This window comes from Diabrotica undecimpunctata, chromosome 1 (assembly GCF_040954645.1).
Source record: "Diabrotica undecimpunctata isolate CICGRU chromosome 1, icDiaUnde3, whole genome shotgun sequence".
Taxonomy (NCBI): domain Eukaryota; kingdom Metazoa; phylum Arthropoda; class Insecta; order Coleoptera; family Chrysomelidae; genus Diabrotica; species Diabrotica undecimpunctata.
This window is the reverse complement of record NC_092803.1, coordinates 27472213-27499777: the sequence shown is the minus strand read 5'-3', so window position 1 is coordinate 27499777 and position 27565 is coordinate 27472213. Positions and strand designations below refer to the sequence as shown.

Below are 27565 nucleotides of genomic sequence, written 5' to 3'. Positions count from 1 at the left end.
CTATACCTTTTGATCCTGTAGCATAATAAATTTCTTAGTATAAAATTTTCTAAGACGTCCCTGGCCCGAGTATGAATATTTCCCCAATTCCCCCAATTATTGATTTGTACATGTTATTTCTACAAATTGAAAAGTTGTTTGATTCAAGGTCTTTTTGCGATGTGATAGCGGTTTAACGAGAAATTTGAGCTGTTCCGGTTGCGAGAACAGGTTAGATTTGAAAAGGGTGGCATAGGTAGCCGGCCGATATCGAGGAGGAATGCATTCAAGGTAGGTTGGAAGATTTGGTCAAACGGGACACACGTCGTGATGTAGTTTGCAGAAGCTGGCAGATTTGTTGTGTGCCATATCTCATATGAGAGATTTGAAATGGCGTTTTACAACAGTTTTGAAGATAACCTCATGTTGCCATTGTGTAGTACCTGTTCCAGTCTTTAAAGGAGACGAGTTTTCCAAGGTTTGTATTTCAGCCAGTGCTAGCTTTCACCCTCATTTTCTTATCCCTGGTCGTCATTCAGTTCTACCTCTAGAAATTTTAATAAATCCAGTTTCCACTCCCAGAAGGAAGAGCCTTTTTCCTTCCTCCAGCAAGACAAGGATTCTTCGAAGCGGCGTCCTTATTTTAAATAGCTAGAGGTCCTTTTTGTTATTGTTTTGTTACCCATTTGTCTACGAAATTCATGAAATTCATTCATTCGTTCATGTCTATTTGTTTCATTTTTTTGTAGATGCCCCTATATAATCCCATAGCTTCATTCACTTATCTACGACCAAGCTACTCCAAATAAACCCTAAGTGCCGTTCGCATAAGTTTCATTTGTTTTGCTTGCCCTATCTCCACCACAATAGTTTCTGTCCCCAATTTTCAAACCCCTATAATGATACCTTATGCAATAGGCAAAATATTTCGTTACAATCCAAGTATTCATTATGCATTAATCCAATAGGCTTTCGTATACAATTTATTTCTTTTATTGACAGGCCACTATGAAGTTTCGGTTACTAGAGTCGAATCTGCAAAACCTATAGCATGAAATTTTAGTTTTGAGTTTTGGCAACAAATGTGAGGCATTTAAAATATGCTTAAAAAAACGCTGAATTTAACTTTCACATTATAAACGATCTAAAGCGTTTAAAACTGCTATTTTTTAACTATACTAGTACGTTTTTCGAAAACACCTAACTTTTGCTACAGATTACACTCAAAACCGTCTTCTTGGAAGCATTTCCCATGACGTGCGATCATTTGTAATGTAAAAGTTTAAATGCGCGTTTTTAGTCATATTTTAAATGCCTCATATTTGTTGTCACAACTTAAAATTGGAATTTTATGATATAGGTTTTGAATATTGTTCTCTGAAAAGAGAAATTTCACTACCATCGGTCAATGAAATTGATAAATTTTATTATTGATCCTACGAGACACGTAAAAAATGGCAAAAATAAATTTATTACTTGAACAGATTTATGGAAACTGGCTTCATTTGCGACAAAATACAAAAATTGCATATGAAAGCTGCAGTCTTCACCTTTAAAACGTATTTTGATTTTTGTCAACGACAACATATATATCATTAGAAACCTAATAGAAAGAAGCATAGATACGGGGGGAAAACTAGTATTAGCATTCATAGACCTAAGAGCAGCATTTGACACGATAAAAAGACATATTATAGGGAAATGCTTGAGGAAAATAAACGTACCTAATGCATTGATAAAAATTATAGAAAGTACTTACAAAGAGGTAAAAGGAAGGGTACAAATAACAGGGGAAAGATCGGAAGCATTTAATTGGAAGAGAAGTATTAAACAAGGAGATAGTCTCAGCCCTTTGCTATTCATAATAGTAATGAACGAATTGATAAGAAACACTAGAGTCAGAACTAATCAACTACAGACAATAATAGGTTACCGCAGATTACAACCGGTAACAATAGAGACCTTAATGTATGCAGACGACATAGTACTAATAGCAGATTCCGAGAATAAAATGCAGAAACTAATGGATATATAGGTAGAACAAATAGAAGAACTTAAAATGGAGATAAACGAGGAAAAAAGTAAGATAATCATAATCAGCGACAAAGGAGATAAGGAAGATAATCAAATAAAGATAAAATGTAAAAACTCAGAATTGGAAATAGTAACAACTTACGAATACCTGTATAATAACTAATGACGGAGAAATAGACTGGGAAATAACAAATAGAGCAAAGAAATTAAACAAGTTATACTATGCGTTAGCCCCAATAATGGGAAAAAGAGAACTTGCACGAGAAACAAGAATAAAAATATATAATACAATAGTGATACCGACTGTGCTCTATGGAAGTGAAAACTGGACAATTCTGGAAAAACATAAGAGCAGGATAAACGCAATGGAGATGAGACATCTAAGGAGGATAGTTGGAAAGACAAAATGGGATAGATTAAGCAATGAGACTATTAGGAGAATGGCCAACCAGGAACCGATAATGAACAAAATAGCAAAGAGACAAATGAACTGGTATGGGCATATGATGAGGATGCAATCCAGTAGAATAACAAGAAAAATTTATGAAGCAAAAAACATCGGAAAAAGAAAAAGAGGCAGACCAAGAAAAAAATGGATACAGCAAGTAGTAGAGGCGGGAAAACTTAAACAAAAATCATTCGAGGAATTGAAAATAATGGCAGGAAACAGAAAAGAATGGAAGAGGTGGATAAATGGAAATTAAAATAGCTAGCCCAAATCCGACACCCTGATAGGGTAAAAGGAAGGGGAGAAAGAAAGAAAGAAAGATTTTTGTCGATAGGACACTTTGATCAAAAGATATCGGATTTTACCGCCGATTTTTGTATCAACCGCCGAGTTGATACAAATTTTATTTGATATTGATTTACGCGCGCAACTGACAATCAAAATCGCCGGTAGCTTCAAATGTTATTTCTGAGAAAACGGTTTATTCCACATAAAAATTGCCAATAAACGTTTTTGTTTAAAATTATCTCAACTACTTTTTTATTTGAAACATTTTTTTCTACGGCGTACATATTCTCGGCAAACAGATTATTTTGCGTTTTTATCCCTTTAAGAAGGGGGTTTAAAAGGGAAGCCCGGGGTTAAAGTGGTAAACTTTTCTGAATTTTTTTTTGGGTCCCAAAATTAAGATTCTTTGCAAAATTCAGCTTGTTCATATAATTTTTAGGGGTCAAATATCTGATGACTGGACTAATAACCAATGATTGGTTATATATTTCAAATATTTTCAAACTTTGATTATACATTTCCCAGAATTTGTATAATAATCTTTTTTGAAAACAATTTCCGGAGTGTAAATCGAAACGTGAAACATTAGTTAGTTTAAAATGTGATTTTCATTACATTCAATAATTGTAGCTAAGGTTCCATATAAACATAGTGTTAAAAGTACTCAATTATTCGTGCATTATAGATTCGTGCATCCTACATAAACTTTTTATAAGATAATGTAATGTAATTTTACACAACAACCCAAAATTTTATTTTTACGTGGTTTATTTAAATCTTCCAATGTAGCGTTATATTGTATTATGTTCTTCCTGGTCAGTATATCAGTTGTTTTAAAAAACTTCTGTACTGAACTATTCAAGCAAAAATTTCTTTCAAAAACACATAGTTTAATAAAACATTCTCCTAAAGCTCTCCTACATTTCCTATCGACAAAAATGTACCTAGACACAACAACAATAGGAAGTATTCACGATTGTTGAGAAAAGATTTTAAAGACCTATTCTACAAATATACCTTATTAAAAAATAGGTCACAGAAATATCCTTACCCTTTCCTTCTGCATCTGAGCCGCTCGTTCCTTGAATGAAACAACAATTTAATAAAAGAGTTATCAACATAGACATAAAAAGTGCTAATATCAAATATGCTGTTAGTGCACAGATCGTGCTGATTGCAATCAAAATTAAATTGATATTCTGTACCTTCCAGATGAGACGGCGATAGATCTGTGTAAAATGTGTTGTTATAGTGGTAAAATGTTTCTCGATATTAGTAATTTCTAAAGAATCTATGTCATACTTACTCCAAACTCGACAACCATAGCGTCCACTATGCTACCGATAACAGTCACGAAGTCAAACGTGTTCCACGGGTCTTTGAAGAAGTTCTGTGAAAAAGCAGATCACATGTATTAGTTAGGTTTTGATAGAGAGCGAGGTGAGGCTGGAAGTTATGATGCGCCGTGGTATTCACTGAACTGTTTGCTGCTGCTGGTTGGTGGAAGTGCAAGCATTGGGTACATTTTGACAAATGCCTTGCTCTTCAACTATATTTTAAATCGCCGAAAACAAAAGTATATTGTGATATCATTTTAAACTCTTTTTATACTAGAGACTTTACTACTAACAAAATCAAAAAACCAGGTTTGAGATATTTATTATATTAGACATTGTAAAAACATATTTATACGAAAAGGTAAAAAAGTGTGTGAAACAATATTAAAAGTTTAATAAAATGTCTTTTGAAAATGATTCTCAATGATTAGAGGACCAGAATTTGCTGTTCCTCTAATCAATAAAAAACAATAATTAGATGAACTAAACAAAATTATGTAAATTAAATTTAATATTTATTAATGATGCCAACTCGTTTAATATTTCAGTATAAGGATTGTTCCGCTTCCGTAAAAAAGAACAGTGGAGTTTGTTAAGATGGCGTAAGAAGTAACCGCAAAGCTTAGAAAATTTTTAAACTGACATCTTCAAAAACATAAGGTTATTATTTGTACTTTAAATCCTATTTTGCTTTTTTTTTTACTTAAAAACCTTAGTCAGCCTTCGGGTTTTAATGGAAGTAACGCTTACTCGGTGTATGCGTGATAGTATTATTCTCTTCTAACTTTGATTTCATTTTTATTATAGTTTCTTATATTTTTAAGTCGTATTTTGCATATAGAAGGCCACTTGCACCTCTACAAATTGTACAATAGTTACAGCCTAAAGATAACGCTCAACGAATGAACTTTGCACATGAGATGGAAGCAATTATCGAGCTAAATTAGAACCTCATTTTGCTCATGAGTAATGAAACTCATTTTTATCTTAACGGCATGGTTAATCAGCAGAATTTCCATTATAGGATTAATGAAAATCGGCGACAGTGACATAAAAGACCGCTACACGCCCAAAAAGTGACGGTTTGGTGCGCTGTATCGCAAAATTACATCATTCTAAGACGGTAATAGCAATGATGTTACTGTGAAGTCGGAGTGCTATGTCGAATTGATCACCAACTTCTTTTTGCCTGAATTACGACGACGGCGTGTTCCATTCCGACGTGTATGGTTCCAGAATAGGGCGACCCTCCACACATCCAGAGCAACAATGAACGTTAGTCACCCTTTCTTCCGTGGTCGTCTTATTTCCAGGTTTGGTAACGTTTATTGGCCTCTGCGGTCCTCAAATGTATCAATCTGCGATTATTTCCTATAAGGATACCTTAAAGCTCGTATATACGAGCACAAGCCATAAACTCTAGGCGATTTCAAGAAGGCAATTTGCGTAGAACTCGAATTTGATAGAATGGTATTGGAGGGCGTCTACGCGAACTTTCAAGAACACTTTCAGCAATCCATCGTTACAAACGGTCACCATGTGACTTGTGTGATTTTTCATACTTAACTGTGATAAATGCTATTTCATTGTGAACCCGAATCTGTCAATTACTTTGTTTTGAGAAAAAATTACTGATTTTGTGATTTTTTTAAAATTGTCGGTTCTTTGTGTCGGACCCTGTACTTTTGATAATAAGAACGTTTTTATTTCATCATTGCGTAATGTGTAATGGTTTTGAACAAATTTCACCTCATCTTAAAAATTTCATTTCCGATGCTACAATTCTGCTTTTGTATTTTTTATTACTTTTCAATTTTTATTTCCATACGTCAGTACTATGCTGACAGCATTTTTATAAACTTTTATTTTTGTTTAGTAGATGTCTTTTTTTGCCTTATTGTCTGCTGCCGCCTAACAGAGTTTAAATTTTGTGTCACTCCTATGCCTTTCTTTTTCTGATTCCGTTTTATTGAGCCTATGGACGATCTCAAAAGAATTGTGACAGAATTGAATAGCAGAGCCGCAAAACAGAAATCGATGGAAATATCTTGTACAGGCTGTGTTTAACAATGGACAAATTAGGACTGATTGATGACAAATGATGATGGTCTAAATATCTGTATGTTTCTACACTTTTAATTTTGTCATTTTGTAGGATTAGGTCACAAGATTTTCTTTATTCATCACAATTACTAATTGTCCACAGTGTAAAGCTTGTTTTCGTTCGCCACATTTCTCATATTTCGACATGATTTTCCCATTTTGTTCCATGCTGTTTTTTAGGTGCCTCTCCAGATAAGTCTTATAATCGGATGATGAATAACAACATTGTCTTCAATTTTAACCCTTTCATAGTTGTCTTGGTAGTATCATTTAGTTTATTCAGTAGATTTATTCTTAATTTTTCATTTTTGTCTAGAGTTCTAGAATTGTTACCTTTTGGTTGGATATAATAGATTTCTCTGTTTCGTTAAACCCTTTTTTCTAAAGCAATGTTTGGGACAAATATAGGGCTAACTGTCTAATAGGCCAGTAAGTAAAATTATTTAAAACAGATCCAAATAGCTATTTTATTGACACGTCTATATAGAAACAAAACGAACTCATTTTTTAAAGTCTTTTGGAAAAAAGACGTAACTAGAATTATAAAAATATTATATAGGCTTTGAAAAGCACAGGTACATATTGATAACGCTCAAAACTCACTGAGTTTACAAAAGCTGAATCATTAAAATGATCTTAAAAATGGGAAAACAAATTAATAAATATTGTTCTGAAGAGGTATTAAAATTAATAATTAGATATTATTAAACTTATATGTTGATACATCGCGTATCTGCTACTTGTTAAGGGAAAACTACATAGAAGAAAAATATTCGTTCATTATTATCAGTTTTTGTAAAGCATTCTGAAATATTTGTTTCTTTTCAATAGTACTCGACTCTTCTCCTTCAATTATCGTTCAAGTTCCATTTATGTTATGGTAAATTATATATTTTAATTAATATTATTTATCGGGTCTTTCTGTTTTCTAATAAATTTATTTTAATTATGTTTTAATATTATTTTAGGATATATTTGTGACCGATTTTGACTTTGATTAAAACCTGGTTATTTAGAGAAACTTAAGAGGAGACCACTTAATCAAGTTTGATATCACAAATAACTATTCTATTATTCTATTATGAATACTCGATTTAAGCATCATGTACGCTTTATACTTGGAAAAGTCCTGAAGATACGTCTAGAAATCAAATTGATTATATTGTCACTAATATTCGCCGGAGATTATCAATCCAAACAGTCAGATCATATCCAGGAGCGATATGCAGATCAGATCATACTCTCTCGTAGCTAAAGTAAAACTTAAAGTTGGGTACTTAAAGTACCCAACAAATGAAGAAGAGCAAAAAAGTATGCCCTCTATTCGTAAGGGTACTTCACAAGAAATATGGAAGACTATTAAACATTGTGTAAAATCACCAATTACTCGCTCAAAGATAAATCATCATGTAAAACAGAAACACTGGATAGAAGAAATCTTTGTCAAAGTGGTGTACATAGTTAAAGGGAAAAACCGAGTTTACTAAATCTCAACAAAGAAATAAAACGAAGATGCAAGGCTAATAAAAACGATATTATTACAATATATGTAAAAAAAATTAAGAGCCGCTACCAAAACAATCAGCCGAGAGATCTATTTAGAAAAATACACTACATATGAAGAGACTATAAAGCCAGAACTTGGGCCGTTAAAGACTACACAGGAACACTGAGAACCAACAGAGATGATATAACAGAGACATGAAGATTATATTGCCGGGATCTATATGAAGATAATCAACGCCAGGAACTTCACCGAACCCCTGAAGAAATAGAAGAAAACTTAATATATTTGGGACTGAAATAAGACTGGTGATCAGTAAACTCAAATATATTAAATCACCAGGTCCAGATATGATAACAGCAGAAATTCTCAAAGCCACAGGAGAAACCGGATTGCTCTGTAACAAAAAAATATGGAATTCCAAGCAATGGCCTAACGACTGGACAAAATCTAAAATAACGACAATACATCAAAATGCAGCTTCTATAAATGCGACAATTATAAAACCATCTCCTTTATCCCACAAGTCAGCAGGATACTGCTACACATTATCAATGACTGACTGAAAACTTTCCTATAACCCCTTTCTACACAGAAATACTTCAAAAGCCAACTGGATTTGCCAAAGGTAGAAGTATTTGTGAAAACCTTCTGAACATAAGACAAATAATAGAAAATTCTAAAGAATTCAATATCTCACTATGTTTTATAGATTATCTTAAAGCGTTCGACAGGGTCAAATGGCAACACGTATGGCAACACGTATGGCAACACGTATGGCAGACACTAAAAGAAGTAGGAGAACCACAATACTTAATTTTGTTTAAATCTGAACTATATGAACACACTACTGGAACAGTAAAAGTGCTTAACGCACTCTCAAATGAACTTTATCTAGAACAAGGTGTCAAACAAGGATGCATACTGTATCCACAATTATTTATTATATATGCTTAACGGTAACATATTATGATAAGAGTGCTTGAAGGATGAGAAAAGGGTATCTTAATAAATGACCCAAAAGTAAACAACCTATGTTTTGCAGATGACAGAGCCCTTCTTACAAACGGTCAAGAAGAGTTAATTGATCTCATATGACTAGTTGAAAACGAAATTCAAATATTTGGTCTGCAGTTAAACATATCAAAGACAAAGAGCATGATAGTGGATAGACTATCATGCTAACAATCATCCACAAATAACCACGAGTAACCAGTTTGAGTTTGTGAACTCATGCTTATATCTGGGATCATTGATCACAAACACTTTTCAGATAAGAAATTAAAAATCAAGGAGACTCTCACATATCCTTTCTTTCAATGTCTTAAGAAATTATAATTTGAATGGGATCTTTCCTTTTGCGTGATAACATTTTTGGATATTATATAGCAGACAGCATTACTTCTAACATGCTGTTCTTATTAATGGCTATTTCTTTAGATTTTTACAATAAACTTATTGTTAAAATTCCAGCGATTTATTTAAATTAAATCAAATCAATTTTATCAAATTGAAGTGTATGTCAACAATAAATACGACGGTGAGACCACAAAATATTAATAATTTGTATTGATCATTTTTTAATTTTACACAATATTGGTAATTTTTGTCGTCATTCTAATGCTCATTGTTAGTATAATCTACCGATTTTAATTGATTTTGGATGATTTTTGGTAACTCTTACAATTACACATTCTTATTACAGAAACTTAAATTTTCGAATTATTTTTAATTCTAAACATCGTTTTTTTTGTAACAGTTTTCGATATTGTCAAAAATAAAGATAGGTACTTTATTCCTGAGAATTCTCTTTTTTCATGAAATCACCAACTGGCGACTTCGTGATACTTTTGTCTATAGACAACCTCAGAAGCATACACACTCAAACTAACTATATAAAATTTTGATTTTGTTATGGTAGTAGTAGTATAACAGACGTGATATAACAATAATATTAAATGGAAACAATTTCTCTTGCTATTTTTTGTTTTTTACTTATTACATTATGCTGAAAGACTTAGAAATTATAGAGGTTGAACTTGTAAATACCTAGTAAAACCTATAAAAAGCCGAAGATATAGTTCATAGATTACACCAATAAAGAGATGACCTAAAATATATATTCTTAAACTTTAAAATTGACAAAATGTTAGTCAAATTTTACAGTTACAATAACAAAACCGGCATAAACAATAAACATTTTACGTAATTACAATGTGTAAATACCATTATGACATTTTGGTTAAAAAATGTAAACATATTTCTCTACTTTTACTAAGGAAGCTTGTGGCTATCGTCAAAATGTTACTCAATACTTGTGACAATGGTACTAAATCAATCTACCTGTGATTTATTATGACAGATAAACTATACTATTTAATAAAATGTAAAAGATCTTTAGTTAAATATGTCTGATACAAATATGATTGTTTTCTGTATCAAAAGCTTTGATAAACTGCAAAATACACACTTACGTAAAGTCCATCCGCTAGATCTTTGCACAGGTATAACATTATTCACGAATTATTTTTATATTACGTCTCTTTCCTACTCACAACTAAATCGAAGAAACTTAAGCAGCCTGCCCATGTACAACAGCATACGTTGAACAAAGACAGCCATAGGACAATGGTCGGTGATTGATTCACCTACTGGCAATTGCAAGTTTTGTTTTTACAGTGTTTGTATCTATAAATTAGTTTTGTGTTATTAAATATCCAATCATTTCCCGTACTTTGAATATACATATTTTTAAGAAACAGTTATTATAACGACTAACCGTTACCTTCGTGTTCGATTTATTAGGTCAAGAATTTATGTATTAGCTAATGACGAATATTATAATATTTATTCTGAGCTCTAAATTAATATTTAGTTATTTAACTATGACTAAAACCTCGTCAACGGAGTGATATAAAATATTTCTTAAGGCTTTATATTTTTAGAAAATGCCTAGTAAACCATTGAATTCTTAAGCACAACAACTTGTGTTAAATGTTTTGGAGTATTTTGAATTAGAAAAAATAAATGGAGGGCCTTTGTAGCCATTTTCGTATGTTTAATAGGTGACATATTCAAATCTATGATCGTTTATCAAAATACATATCATTGAACAATTCTTTATTTAAGTGAGTAGACGCTGCATTAAAAATATTACGACGGATTGTATATACAATTATAAAATAGAATTAAAATAATAATAATAATCTTTTGAAGCCAGTCAAAATTAAACGTCGTCAAAAACAAAACAACCGGTATATCTGAGGAATGGCAGTGCGGATTGCGGAATACAGTATACGACATATACCAACAAAGTAAGTAACAATTTCTTAAATCTGAATTTAATAATAATCCAGAAAGTGTTTTTTAATCAAACTTTGTATAAATGTATGTTGTAAAAAATATTGATGAAAGTAGTTTAAGGAAATTTGTGCTGAATACATTGATTGATATTAAGTAAATTTTCTTGAGAGTTATTTAATTTAAAATTTAGAGTTTATAAAACCAAATTATTTATTTTCTTTACATTGAACTAGTTAGAAGAGTGCGATTTATTCTGTACTTATCTGTTTTTTTTTAATGGCAAAAAGTCTATTAGCATTTTTTTCTAAATTGGGATTTAAATACGAAAAGGACAATAATCAAACAGCATTCATTGAGCGCATCAGTGTTGATGTTTTAAAAGCCAAGTTTTTTCGAAAATATATGCAAAATCTTAATAGTGTGAATCCCAGCGACCTTGTTTACTTGGACGAAATGTGGATCTATTCAAAGGGAAATAAAACAATTTCCTGGCAAGACAACAGTGTTATTAAAAGTGCAGGTAAACCAGAAGGGTATTATGGTAAACGTTTTATATTTGCTTACGCTGGTTATGAAAATGAACAATTATCTTTTCACTAAATGGATAAATAAACAATTTATTCCCAATTTAAAAGTGCCATTATTACTTTTTATGGATAATTCTTTATATCACAGTGTTCTAAGAAAAGAAACCTTTCACTATTTCAACTAAAATAAAACTGATAACCTGATTGACAATAAACAAGATCAAGTATGACGCAAAACTCACAAAATCTGAGTTATTACAAATTACAAAAATAAGACTACCTCCTTATCTAAAACGTATGATTGTATGCTATGTTTAAATAAATATTTAAAATAAATTGTTTTTTAACCAGCTAAAGGAATACACAACATCGCCCTCAAGGAACTACCAAAGAAGTTTATAGTACAGTTGTACTAGATCTTCAAGTACTGTTTGGAAAAAGGACACTTTCCAAGTATCTGGAAACACGCCAAGTTCATCCCTCTACTAAAACCAAAAAAATGGAAGAAGACCGGAAAGCTACAGGCCCATATCACAGGAGGACCAATTTGGATTAAGAAGAGGAAGAAACTACGAACTCCAGCTGGCAAGAGTCATCAGCGACACGAAGATAAGATTCAACAGAAAACAGAGAACAGGAATGACCAACCTAGACATCAAAAAGGCATATGACACGGTCTGAAAGAAGACACCAATATACAAAATGTACAGTGCTAGATTGCCCTACTATTTAGTTAATATTTGTGACACATATTTAACTAATAGAACATTTCAAGTTTCAGCTTTACAAGGTTACAGCCTTTTACGCAGATGATACGGCGATATATGCAACAGGAAAGGCTAATAGAAGAATAGTCCAAAACATAGAAAATCACCTCAGAAAACTTACGGAATACACCGAAAAATGGAAGATCAAAATCAAAGCTGAAAATACAAAATTCATCATGTTCACCCAGAGACGAGTCCACCAGTACTAGAAATTATAGTAGGAGGAAACAGGATCCAATCAGAACAATCAGTCAAGTACCTAGGAGTCCACCTCGATAGAAGACTAAACTTCAAGTTACACACCCAAAAAACCAAGGTAAAAGCAAACGCTGCTAAAAAACTAATACTTTCTTATATTTTTAGATCCAATACACTATCAAAGGTTAAGAAGATTCAGTTATACCAGGCCTACGTTAGATTGGTTATACTTTACGCTGTCCCAGTCTAGAGTTCCATCGCAGAGTACAACTGGAAGAAGCTCAAAGCAACAGAAATATCATGCTATAGGATCATCGATGGATCAACATGGGAAGAACGGATAACAAAGGCAACCATCAAAGAAAAGCTCTAGTACACACGACTGAGGGAGGTGGCTGAGAAAAGGACAAGATACTTCTTCAACCAAGCCACAAGAAGACTGCTTAAGACCAGAGACATCCTCGCGAAAAATCGGACCCAGAGGATATTCAGAACAACGAATAGACTGATCGACCATCTGATCAGGGTCTAGCCGGGTGATTGCAAAAGATAACCAATCAGAAAAGTAGGTACGATGCCAAAAACAAGTACCTATAGAAGAAGAAGCCAGGTAGTCCATGACAGAGAAATTCAAGATCCGAGAGGAAGGAAACCAACATCAGACCGTGCAAGAGCGGAACTTCAGGAAGAAAGAAGGCTTAGATATCTTAAGTTAATATTAATTGTGAAATGTAAATATTATTAGGGCAATGAATGTTTTTATTTTTATTTTTATTATTTTTTAACCAGCTCAAATGTCTTCTATTTTTCTTTTCTAATTATTTGAATTTTGTTGTGCCAATTTTTATATATACATGTTTTTTAATTTAGTTTGATAACATGTGTAACCTGCATCTACTAGTCTTATTATGTTAATTTTTAGTTATTTTGTATTAATAATACATGTAACGAAGCTTAAACCTCTTCTGAATCCATCAATGAATACATTAATCTCCTCAACAGTAGTAAAAATAAAGTAATTAATTAATTTTGAAAACCATATCTAACACTAAACAAACAAAATTATCAAGATGATGGAGCCATGAGGTATATTTCTATTCAGTTTTTTGGATTTTAACCATATATTTGCTTATATGCAATGAAAACACTTTTATTTCTGATTACTACGGTTTAAATATGTATTTATCGTAGATGTTATTGGACAAACTGTAGGTTTCCAAAAAATTGAAAATCACGTTCATGAATTATTACGCAGTTTTCAAAATGCAATAAATGAAATAAAAGAAAAGTATAAAAACGACCATTGTAATATAAGCCATTTTCTAATTCTTATAACCAACGTAAGTTTGGCTCACATGTTTTGGTTTATTTCCTATAATACAAATTAGTAGATCGTGCAAAGATCCAGCGGATCTACTGTATATAAACATTAAATATACCTGAATACGGATCTGTTTACCTGGAATTTAAATTAATTTAAACTTACCCTTATCTTGGTCGGATAATTGATCCAATCCTGTTTTTCTATCGCATCGAGTTTTTTAAAATACATTTTGGAAACCACAATAAATAAAAACTGGATGTGGCACTCTGGGAGTGACAGAGGAGAGGAAGCATTGCTTTCTTATAGTCTAAGCAAGGAGCGATGATTTTAGTTTACGATTTGATTTGATAATCGATTTGATTCGATAATCGATTCGACGGTTCGATAATCGATTCCATAATTAATTCGAAAATCGATTTAATAATCGATTCTATGTTTGATTCGATTCCAGTTGTTACAGTTTTTATGTCGGTTTTATTTTTTTCACACCTCAGTGCGATTCACCTCTCCGTGCGTAGCCTGCGATAATAAAGCCATGCTTCCAAAATGCAAAAAACATTCTTTATTATTAACCGTTTGACTTACTAGTAAGCCAAATCGTCTCTTACTTTAGACAAAACTAAAAATACCAATTTTACGGAGAAAGATGAATTGCTGTGCAACTTTTTGAATTCGATTCGGGAAACTTTCAGCACAGTTTGGTTTATGAAGTCGTGGAATACGAATATGATAACGACGATGGTCCTCGAGCTACCTGATGCCCGGATTGAACCTCGTTTCCTGGAGTATGTTAATTTCATTTTAAATCAGTCCACAGTCATTACTTGGGAGGTATTCGAGGTCGCTGAATACGAACATTATGAAGACGATGTTTCTCGAGCTACCTGGTAGAGGGTGGACCTCGTCTTCTGAATGTTTAGGTTATTTTTATTCGAAATCAGTCAAAAGTATTTACTCGAAAGTTTTTGGGGTTGTTGAACACGAATATTACGACGGCGGTGATCTGCAAGGTATCTGGTGCCTAAAGTGACCTCGTCTTCTGGTTTATGTTAATAAAAATCCTAAATGACAAATTAACAAAAACTTCTCGCGAGTCGAGCTTCTCGCTGAGCACCAGATATCTTGGAAAATATTGCCGTTGTAATATTCTTATTCAATAACCCCAAAAAGCCCCGAGTAACAACTTTTGACTGATTTCAAATAAAAAAAAAAACCTAAAACTCTACGAGACGAGGTCTACACTGGGCTCCAGATAGCTCGAGGATCATCGCTGTCAAAATGTTTGAGTTCATCGACATCGAAAACCGTCCAAGTAATGACTTTCGACTGATTTTGAATGAAAATAACAGAAAACTCCAGGAGATAAGGCCTACTCTGGGCACCAGGTAGCTCAGGAACCATCGTTGTTATCATATTCGTGTTTAGCGACTTTGAAAATCTCTAAGTAACAAAATCAAACTCATTCTTGTAAATATTTTCTTAATTGCAAATTTTTTAATATCTATGCATTTTGGAAATGCATTTTTCTTATGCACAAATGCAATTTTTTTTCATTTCTTAATCATCGCATTAGTTCACAAAATTTCCTGATGCTCTTTCGAATCGGATGCACCAAAATGCATCTCAATCCGTCTTACTGCGCCAATTTTCGAAGGTTCATTGCTTCATTTCCTCGACTACGAGTATATTAACGTATGTTGATAAATGCATAAAAACTGTTAATAATACAGAATTTATTTAGGTCTATATGGGGTTATTTTACAAAAGTGAATAACAGCAACTTAAGGAAGAATAAAACTTAATAGTGGAAATTCGAAAATTCCGGTTAAGAGGGAATAAAAAACTTTTCATTAGTTAAAAACTATTAAGTTTTAGTAAATTATAAAGATCAAATGTCATGACGTCTAATTTTTTCTAAAACTGCGTATTAACACATAATTTCATAATATCGACTTATCTTAAGGTGTTTATACAGTGAGGGACAAAATTATGGAATAAATTGATTTTTTCGAAAATAGGCAACTTTGGAGTAAAATCCGAAATAGGTCGATTTTATTTTTAAATTATGATTTTTTGACAAATATATCATACTAATGACATCCGTTTGGAAGTGTTGACATATTCGATTATTTTGTTAAATGGGAATAGGGGTCGTGTGCTGGCTCATTTGAAAAGTTATTGAATTCTCGTTTCAGTGATATGAACATTAACATAATTATCTACACAGGATGGCCAAAAAATATTTAATTTTTGGAATAAGTTAGTTTATAATATATATAGAAGTATGCATTTAATTGATTTAATATAAAATACATCTAAACTCAATATCTTATATTAAAAATTCTGTGACTAAAAGACTAAGCTTCCAAGCCAACTCTCCAAACACACTCACATAACAGACATTGTACTGCTCTCAGAAAACGAGTGGCTGATCTAGACATTTGCTTGGATGGGAACTTTCGACTTGGGGCAGGCAACTTCCAATGAAACACCAATCAAACGAGATAAAAAAGATAAACCCAAACTACATAAGAGACATATAGGTTTGCTTTACTTCAAACATTACTTCTTACTTCAAATTTAAAAATTTAGCATATTTTGCAATGAAGCCTACTGTTAATAATAATGATCATACAATTAGTGTTACTATGCGGCTTATCCCAAAGCGTCATTGCATTGTGGTACGAGAGATTTAGATTTACAAATGCCGTCTATTCGGCGAATTAAAGAAATATATATTTCAGCTAAAAACAGAGATATATATTTGGCATTTGTGGACCTGAGAAAGGCGTATGACTCTGTACTAAGGTCAGAACTATGGGAGGCAATGAACAAATTAGAAATACAGACGGAACTCATAGAAGCTACAGAAGCTCTGTATAAAGAAAATAAAGTGTCCATTAAAATGGGAACAAGAATCATAGGAGACTTTACCACAACAAAAGGAGTCCTGTAGGGTTGTTTAACATCTCCAACCCTATTCAAAATATACTTAGGGAAAGCCTTGATTACATGGAAAAGAAAATGCGAAGGCATGGGAGTACCGGTACGGAACGAATACCTATATACGTTAAGCTTTGCAGACGATCAAGTAATGATTGCACAAGACCAAGACGACCTCATCCACATGATGAAAAAACTTCAAGAAGAATATACCAAGGCTGGCCTAGATAATAACCTAAGATTACGAAAACAGAGTACCTATCTACAAGTGCAGAAGACATAGAAGATCTATATATTGATGACAACGTAACAATCAAAGAAAAGGATAAATTAAAATACTTGGGGTTTATAATCACGAAAAACGCAAGAACAGTGGAAGAAATTACACAAAGATTAGGACAAACAAGAACAGCAATCCGACAACTTAACTCAGTATGGTGGGATATACACCTAAATATGAAGACAAAAACACAGATTTATAAACATATATAGAACAAAAAAGACTAAAGTGGTATGGACATGTAAGAAGAACTAGCGACAGCAGATGGATAAAGAGAATAACCGAATGAAGCCCCATAGGAAGGAGGAAAAGAGGACGACCCCGAAAATTCCGGAAGGAACGAAGTTGACGACGCCATGAATAAGAGAGGCCTAAACGATGGAGAATGGGACAACAGAGAGAGATGGAAACGGTTGAGCGAGGGAAGGAAGTGAATACTATAGAATCCCTGAATATGTATGTATTATATATTTCATCACTATTCTTACACCCCATTTTAAAGTTTAAAGGAAACAGATTGTAATAAAATGATAGAGTTTGCAGAATTTGTAACGATAAATATCAAGAAGATAATGAATTTTGAAAAAAATGTGGTAGATATGGTATGACAAATCAACATTCACAAAAAACGGAATGTTTTATAGACACAATTCGCATTATTGGGGCAAGTAAATCAAAATTTATCAAGAATACATAGTTTTCAGAAGCGATAGTAGTTTTATGTCTTTTGTACGATCAGAGACAACCAGATTGTAGATACCCACATTTATTATGGTAACTTACAAGGTTAGAAATTGCGGTTAAATAATTTTATAATTTTTTATTTTATAATAACTACTTTTTTAGGTGAAAGATATCTCAATATATTAAAAGAATAAAAACCAATTATTTAGATTATTTACTGCCGCAAGAGTTTAAAAAACTATTTTTTCTTCAGAATCGACCTACTCCTCATTGTACCAAAATCGTAAACCAATTTTTAGATAAGACATTTGAAGATAGGTGGATAACCAGCAATGGTTCTTCCGGTGGCCCTCTCGACCACCAGACATAATACCTCTAGATTTTAATTATATGGGGCTATACAAAAAATGCAGTATATTTCCGTCCCTTTATAACAAGGGAAGTTGTAAACCTAGGAATATTTCGAAGTTCTAATATGTGTATGTAGAATTAAACAAAAAAAAATTATATGCTTTTTTTTTAACTTTCTGTTAAAAATAACCAAAACGTGTTAAGTATTCTCTTCACAATGTTAAGGATAGGTCGTGGTCGATCTAAATACCTTGTAGCAAATAAATCAGATGTCCCATTATATAAAAAAATCACTTTACGTAATGTTCATTGTTTATTTATAAACGAGCCATTTTTAACACTTTGTAAAAGTGTCAGTAACCAAAAATAACTGTGATAGCTGACACACGGCCTGTTAAATTTTTTTATTAACTCCAATTAAAGTTACAATTTATCCAAAAATAAAGACTAGTAAGTAATTTTTTTGTTTACATAGCGTGTAGGAACCTCCCTCCAACAGGAGAGTTACTTTTCTTCTTTCGCAACTATAAAGGTTACTAATTTATTATAAGTAGTATAATTAAAAAGTATGTAATTTTTAGCAATAAAATAATAAAACACAATTACAATTTCATATCACATAATTAACGTTAAAGAATTACGCAATGTCGTTCGTATAATTTACTCCATGGTAGTGCCTTTGTCCGGTTGAGCCGACACTAGCGCTCGTATGTCAGGGTCCTTAGAGAATCAATAATAGTTTACGTTTTTAAATATTTTATGAAACTATCAGGCATCACCTCGTGGTCCTATAAACAAAAGGGGCCTTATATATAAACAGCCTAATGTATGGCATGGGAGGGCAAATTCGTTAAACTTCTCATACTCGAATCGTTATGACGTAATTTTAGCATCCCTGCTTTGTCAGACAGTCGGGCTGATACAAATTCAAACTCGGAAAGTTCTGTCTCTGTCTAAATCTTTACCTTGGCACCTCTGTACTCCAACCACTGCAGTGGTAAAGATTTAGGAGACATTGATTGAACTTTTCAAGTTTGAATTTGTATCAGCCCGAGTGTCTGACGGAGCAGAGATGCTGAAATGACGTCATAACACTCTATTGATACCGATTCGAGTATGGGAAGTTTAACGAATTTGTCCTCCTAGGCCATATATTTGGTTATTTAATTTAACAAAGCGATTACAACTTTTGCTAAAGATTTAATCTTTTTCACATTTTTTATGGCCAAGAGGACAAAAAAACGATTTTAATCGTTTTCTTCCATGGCCACCAAAGCAGATCGCACCTCTGTACGCTAACCACTGCAGTGGTAAAGATTTAGGAGACATTCGTTTAACTTTCCGAATTTGAATTTGTATCGTCCCGAGTGTCTGACGAAGCAGAGATGCTAAAATGACGTTATAATACTCTGTTAATACCGATTCACGTACGGAAAGTTTAACTAATTTGTCCTACAAGGCCATATGTTCGGCTATTTTAGCATTATTCGGTAGCAGCTTTTAATTTATACTTTTTTTACATATATATATATATATATATATATATATATATATATATATATATATATTCGCACATAGTGCATTATATAATACTAGCCGCACTAGATCTAAATGTGGTTAGAGAGGCAGAGCACATCCCCTCGCGCTACCCGGCCAATAAGTATTGTTTCACTTCTTTTTGTTTAAGACCCCATTATCCAGAACTGTCCTTAAGAAGCTGCACTTAAAAAAAAACTAAAAAGCTAATGTACGTTTAGTTAGAAATTGTTATTAAACTAAAGATCTTTTACGTGATATACATAATGTGTCCGTTAATTGATACAATGTGTTTAAAAATATGAAAGTTTTACCTTAACACCATAAGCGATTAACTTCAATAATGTTTCACCGAGGAAGAGTAACGTAAAAAGTATGTTCATAACTGCGAGGATGTCGGACAACAAAGGTGGCGAGTCGTGGTACTACAAACAACTCAAAATATATATCTAATCTACGAAGCATTTTGGTAAATATTAAAAAAAATTTGAAAAAAGTCGGCAGAACCAGATTATATTCAAAACCCGGTGTATTCAATCGGTCTTCAAATTTGAATACTATTCGGGCGGCTGTTTCCTTTCAGGCCCTTGTGTCAAGAATTTGTTGTTTTTGTAGCTTCATGCATTTGAAAATAGTACATCTAATATAGCCATGCAACACAACATCGACAAATTGACAAAAATGATATACAAAACGCATTCCCATAGTACAACCAGTAAAGACATTTTTTAACAATAATGTTTATAGCAAAACAGTTCAGTGATATACTGTGTACGTCGATATCATGCTTCCTGATCCTCTGAATACGGGCGTTAGTTAACAAACGGTTCAAATGGATTTTAACTAAAATACATTCAGTTAACGGTTATGGTTGTTTTATAAACTTTAAAGCAGATGCTGTCGTTTTACCTTTGACGTCGCCGTTTGATAATGTGGAAAATAATAAAATCAGTTATCTGTATTTGATTGCAAGATACATAAATATTGAATTTTTAAGCAGTATTTATAAATTACTTGGAAACAAATTTTAAAATTAAACAGCTCGAATATTTTCAAATTTAAATATATCGCTCACAATAGTGTTTTTTTTTTAATAAATTTGTTAAAAGGTAGTTGAAAAAAACCAATACATTAGGGGTAAAATGGTTTTGGTTTGTACAAATTTGGGTTTGGTTTACGAGTTTCAAAAGCGGCTAGTCGTTAAAATATGCTCCGATAATATCAGGGTATTAATATTAGTGTAAATTTAAAATCGCGACTGAATCCTATCGTTGCTTTAGCCTCCATCTTCAATTTAAAAAAGAACTGTTTTCGCAGACATACCTCTGCCATTTTCAACATTTCGGCAAAAATTGCAAGAACTGAAATTGTTTTTACAAATTTGTTTTTACAAATTTTTTGATGCGGTTGATACTTTCCGAATTTAGGGGGAAAATAGTGGAAGGGGAGAATATAATTATTTAATTACTCGTTTATTATTAACTTTACGACATGAATGACGAAGAAAATTATATTTTGTACAGTTTTTATCTCTTTCATTTTTTTGATAAAATCATTATTTAAAGTCGTAGATCCGCTCCTTTTATAGCTTGCTCGGTCTAGGGTTCGTTAATCGCTTGGAGCTTGTTAGGCTGTGTTGTAGCACAAAAAATGAAAGAGTCATGTTATTAATAAACAAGGTAATTCAATCATTATGCTTTGTTACTATTTTTCCCAGTAATTCGCAAAATATCGACTGCACGAAAAATTTGCAAAAAAGAAATTGGAGAAAATCGAAATTGCAACTTGCAATTTGATTTCAAATTGTATAAAATATTATTCTCTCTATTTTTATTTATGTACATTTATGTCGTAAAATTAGTAATATACGAGATCATTCAATAATTATGTTTTTTTCCCTTCCACTATTTTTCTCCCTAACTCGAAAATTGACCGAACGAACAAATAGTAAAAAATAAATTGTAGAAAATTTTATTTGCAACAATTTCAGTTGGTGCCATCTTTTGCCGAAAGTCAAAAATTGCGGAGATATTGAGCAAAAACGGTTCTCCTTTAAATTCATGATGGCGCCTTACGCAACGATAGAATTCAGGCGCGATTTTAAATTTACACTAATATTGACCCCCTAAAGGTTAGAATAATAAAATTTGGGGTAGCTCGCTATGCAAGTTTAGACTTTTTTTCGTTGAAGTCGACTGGACTAATAAGCGATGTTGCCATTTGACAAAGTGCAGCTGCGGATCTTTTACGGCTTATTGAGAAGTATCTAATCTAAAGCTAAAGTCAACCATCTGATACAAAGATTTTTTTTAACTTTTATATCTGCAGTGTAGTGGTTATTTCTAGTGTTACTTCTATAAACTTGTCGCTCATTTAAGCGAGGAGATGCAGAGCGAACCAAATCACGGTGCGGCGAACTTTTGAAATACGCGCCAATATTTGCACGGTTTTTCGCTTATATACGAGTAGGTACAGTACATTGTTCTGTTTGGAATCGCAGTTGTACTGTGGCCTTGAAGTAGGTGTGTAGACACGTGCTGTACGATTTAAGCTAGGAGATGCAGAGCGAACCGAATCACGGTGCGGCGAACTTTTGAAATAAGCGCCAATATTTGCACGGTTTTTCACTTATATACGAGTAGGTACAGTACATTGATCTGTTTGGAATCGCAGTTGTACTGTGGCCTTGAAGTAGGTGTGTAGACACGTGCTGTAGGATCGTTTTTGAAGTAATGACATCGAGTAGCAGTTCAGAAGTAGACTTTTTAATTGCATGTGCAGTAGCTGAAGAAAAAGAACGTAATATAAATTGACATTTTTCACCCTCAATAGTATCACGCCTCAACTGGTTCTGATAGTTCTGATCCGAAACATCATAAACTCCTTTATAATTTTGACCAGATCAGTACCAAAGGCGTAAATACAAAAACCAAGTGAATATAAGCGATATTAGTGAAGGTGGTTATATTTTTTTCAGTAAGACACGTCGAAATTAGTGGATGACAAACAAAATTTAGAAAAATTTCCGCATGACCTCCGTAGACCTCCGATCACTAGTGCAATACATAGCACGCCGAACAGAATTTCTTCACTTAGGATTCTACGCTTGCGATCCGTGTCCCTTCTCTTCGCTGTGCCGCGCGTTGCTTCGCACAAATTCGGGTATATTTAACTGTATGACGAAAATTGATAATAACCTTTTTCTCCGTACTTCCCTTCGCGGTGCAGAGCATAAGTGAGCCACAAGCTTTACTCTTTCAAACTGCTAGCCTGCTATTCTTAGGGTTTTGTTAGTATTGTTGTTTTTTCTAATTTTTATGAAGTTGGATTTTTGATATTGATGTATCTGTCATCAGCATAAAACCCATTCACTTTTATCCCTAATGTTTCTGATTTAATAGCTTCCCCGTATGATTTCCCCAGAGGCTTAAATAATAGAAGTGACAATAAAATCCTCTTTTGATTCCTCCCATAATTATTAATTATCCAGATATTTCATTCCATTCTTTGTTGCTGCTCACTAATTGTAACAAAGGTTTGATATAAATCCTATATCTCGTTTGTGTAGGTTATCTTTCTGAACATATTCTTTAGATTTTCTTGTTTTACCCAATCGAAGGCTTTTGTTGTAGCCTATAAACCAGACGTAGATAGTAAATTGCATTTCTCTTACATATTGTGCTTACATTGTTACGAAAGCTCATTTACATGGGCATTAATATCTAATTCTAGCTTTAAACGTATTATGTTATAAGTACATAATTAGTATTAAGAGGGTGTGTAACAGGAGACTTAATTTTTGGTAGCCTTTTTTTGCAATCTTTTAAATTCGTCTTTTTTGATAGGAGTATAAAAGCGTATTTTACCATTTTCCGGAAGATGATTTCTGTTGTGTATATTTTATTTGATAACCCCACCAAAATATCCAGGACACTGAATTAGGTTAGGTCAGATTAGGTGATTAGTGAAATATTGAGCACTATCTTTCATTCCATTTTGTTATTTTATATTTATATTTACATTATTATATGTATTAATGTGATTCTAAAATTGTATCCACTTAGCTTGTTGCGGCCCGACCAGTCTTGGTGGTGGTTTATTTCATATTGGACTTATAATTAAGCTTATAATGATTGGATTGTGACCTGATTGCAGGTCTAGGTTTGATTCAATAATGCTATAAATATTGGATATATTTCCTGTTGACAAATAGTTAAATTAGTTCTGATTTATAAAGTTTAGCAGATGTTCACCTTGTGATGTTAGTTTTGATCCCCAGTTAATATGTTTTGGGATTGCAGTCACCGGCTAGAAGGTACTGAAGGCCAAGTTGAATATTCTTCAAAAGAGATTTGATGTCTGGTTAACTTAACATTACAGCAGTAAATATAACTAAGCATTGTTGTTATTTTTACAGATGTGCTTCGTATATTGTTTGTAACATAAGGTTCTATGAAAAAGTGCTGTACTGTCGATTTTTTGATGATAGCTGAGCTTACATGTGCCGTCCCACCAGGCTGAGTTGCACAGAAGATGGAATAATTTTGTATTTTAATAATTGTTTGTTCATTGTATGTCTCTTTAATAAGCGTACTAGTAAATATCTATTTTATTTATATTATCAATTAATATTATTTACCCAACATGATTTTAAGCTAAGTGAATATTATCTTAAATTCTTTAAGGAAGATATTTAATTGATCTGTCTATGTTTTGGCTCGTATTTGATACAATCTGTTCTTCTTGACTTATTTCTCCATAATGTAAAATACATTACATTTACATTAGGGTGAGTATAGTTGGATTGAGTAGAGTTTTTTATTCCCATGTTGCTGTTTTCTCTTGGACTGTCCTTGTTTCTTGTAATTATTATGTCACAGTAAACATTACAGTCTTTATAATTGGCTGTCTGGTTTAAAGTACTTAATCAATTAAATTACAAAAGACAGATTTAGCAGGATAAATCCATTTACATATTTTTGTACAAATGATCCACACAATTTAAAACAGTTTGCAAGATTTTGAGTGGCCATGATCTTGGCATCTTGTATTGCATTGTACAACAATACTTTTCCGTATGGGCGGTTCCATTCTGATTTAACTTTGATGCAGAATAGCCAATTTAAAGATGTCTTTATTGTTGTCATGAGTTTACATATCAACAAAGAATTGAGCTAATGTCAATAAGACAGAGATATAATGACTCCAGCCACTAAGTTAGCTAGTGTGATGGGATTATTAAACCAGTACTGTTAAGTTCACTAATAGTGGTCTGATAGTAGCGACAACGTTTTGAAAAATTGTAATTTGTTCGGATTGCTAAATTTTAATGTTATCTATTAAACAAATTATACCAATTACATTAAAAATTTTATAGAGGCAACTACTTTCTTTTCCATTTTAAGTTTACTTTACACATTTACAAAAACTATAGATTGTACAATAATATGAATACTAAAACAAAATATTCAATTTGTAACTACTTATTTTTAACAATTTATTGATAACGGCAACGGTAAATAAAAACGACAACTCTCCGATTTATAAAACCTTCCCAATGTCAAATGCATGTTAACATTATTCAATAATATTTAATAATTTTGCTGCTTCCGAACTAATATCTTGTCTGTCATGCTAATAAACTGACAAGCCAATAAGTGTTTCCTTGATAATGACATGTAACAATAAACCTTAATATATCTAAATCACTAGTTGAAATGAGTTTTATAAGTAATATTTCTGTTTTTGGTACATATAGCATATTGCAAAGATATAAATTAACCAGACAGAGCTTTTTGGAATCTTTTGAAGAGGAAATCAAAAGAAAAATATATTTTATTAGAAAACGGGCCCATATAAATATTTGTTAATAATAATGAAGTAAACAATACAATTCGCCAAATTCACTGTTATAGAAATTAAATTAATCATTTTTATACTTCAGAGGATAATATGATTAAATGTGTATTACAAAAAATTAAAAATGGAAAAAGACTCATAACAGACAAAACAATAATCATCTGGTGAAATATATAGGAATAAGGAAACAATATGGAAGGCAAGTGGTAGTAAGTAAGAGACTAGAATACATAAATATCACTGTAAGAAGAATATGTGAAAACATGCTATAGCCAGCACTAAGAAAAAAATATCTCCACGAAAAAATATTGAAAGGGTAAGGTAGTAGCCGGTGTACACCTCTCCTTCCCACCTGTCAACATTGCAATTTTAATACTAATAAACTGAGGATACTAACAAACATGGAGCAAAATTGCAATAATTCTAACATTCAACTTTTTTCAAATATTTCAGGAAATATTGGGATTCAATTTAAGAATAATATATAGAAAATTCGTGTTTAAAAATAGGATTTAAAAGGTAGGATTTCATTAGAAACAATGTACAAACTGAGCAGGATGGTATGGTATGCACAAGTAAATTGCTATGTTATATATTTTCTAATTTATGCTCTCTTGTTAGGTTAATTTAACTTAATTTTGTGACATTCAGAGATTTGTTTAAAGACAAAAATTTTGGACGATCACTTGAAACATAAATGATGAAAAAAAGCCACAAAAGCAATTTATACAAATAATAATTTTCATTTATTTACAAAAATAGTCATGTTATTAAATGTTTTAGTTAATTTTTTTATATTAATATATCGTTTAGATTTATGCCAAATAAGAAATTTATATACGTTGTATAATTTAATTATGAACTCATAATTTTCATCACGTTTAACACCTCATGTGCTCACGAAAGAGAACTGTTCTAAGAAGAATCGAAATGGAATAAATATAAAAAAATATTAACATTATATAAGGAAAATAATTAGTTTTTCACAGCAAATGTGGTGGTCTTCCAGTCCCCCAAGGTGAGCTCTTCGTACCTCCCTATTTTTTATTTAGGTGGCGCCAAATAAGGTAATTGTCTTAATAAGACCAATTTTAATTTTTTTTGTATATATATATATATATATATATATATATATATATATATATATATATCTATATAAACATTAATTAAATACTAGATCTCAATGTTAAGTCGTTTCCCAAGTTATGGAGCGCAAAGTTTACTAGACATGTGTTTGTTACGGTGTCAAAGTTGAGTTATAAATTTTAAGTAAGTTATAAAATCACGATAGGGTTTTTAAATAATCAGTACCAATTGTGTTCTCTTTGTAAAACGATAGCAAATTATTGCTAATTTAGGAACTGGCACTTTTTTTTGCTATATTACTTGATATTACTTTTCTTTGAGGTTAAATAAAGAACTAGGCAGTACCCGATTAAGGCCAAATGACTGGCTTAGGAGTCAACCGGTCTTATTAAGCATTGGTTGGATATAAACAGTTTGTTTACATAATCACTTTATTTTTTCTTTGCAGGTATGTCCACCAGGAAAAGGGCACAGTGGTCCGTAGAGGTCATTGAAGCTGCGATGAATGGAGAATGAAAGTAACCATTCTGCAACAAGTGACCGAGAGAGGCTACAGATAGGCGATTGTGGTCTCTTTCTGTCTGCTTTTAATGCTATTAAATTCCTGCATAGATAGTTCTACAGCTCGAATCAGAGACAAGCGACAAATGACTGTCGCCTATCTGTGTCTCGTTAGACTCCTTGAAGGGCAGTAGTGAGGTCGGTCGATGCACGACATTTCTGTTTTAACACTGGTTTCTACATGGTTTTGGAGAAAAAGAAATTTTTAATAGAGTTAGTGACTAAAAACCCATCACTCTTTGATCCTCAAGTAGAATTCTACAAGAATGTTATCGTCCTAGAAAACATAAAAACCTTCTTCGCGCCTCGTTTTAAATACAGAATTTATGCATCTCCGTTTTTCATTCAAAACATGTAATACGAGAAATATATCGTCATTTTCTTCTTCCAGTAATCTTTGCAAGAACAGTTTTGAAGCCGTTACACGCCCTTTCTTTTCATCTGATATACTGA

The 27565-nt window shown here is 32.4% G+C and overlaps 1 protein-coding gene across 25 annotated transcripts in view; it reads right to left on the bottom strand.

The window, feature by feature from the left end:
- The window catches only part of cac (calcium voltage-gated channel subunit cacophony), a 405056-nt gene that overhangs the window by 138417 nt on the left and 239074 nt on the right, over positions 1-27565 (bottom strand). For 15 of the 25 annotated variants that reach the window (XM_072539658.1, XM_072539662.1, XM_072539656.1 and 12 more), the window contains exons 20-21: positions 4056-4139; positions 3801-3830 (exon numbers count right to left, since the gene is read on the bottom strand). In XM_072539658.1, coding sequence (XP_072395759.1) covers positions 3801-3830; positions 4056-4139 — 114 coding nt within the window. Of the gene's footprint in view, positions 1-3800; positions 3831-4055; positions 4140-19920; positions 20032-27565 lie in introns of all 25 variants that reach the window. The other 10 variants (XM_072539808.1, XM_072539707.1, XM_072539721.1 and 7 more) reach the window with 3 other exon arrangements.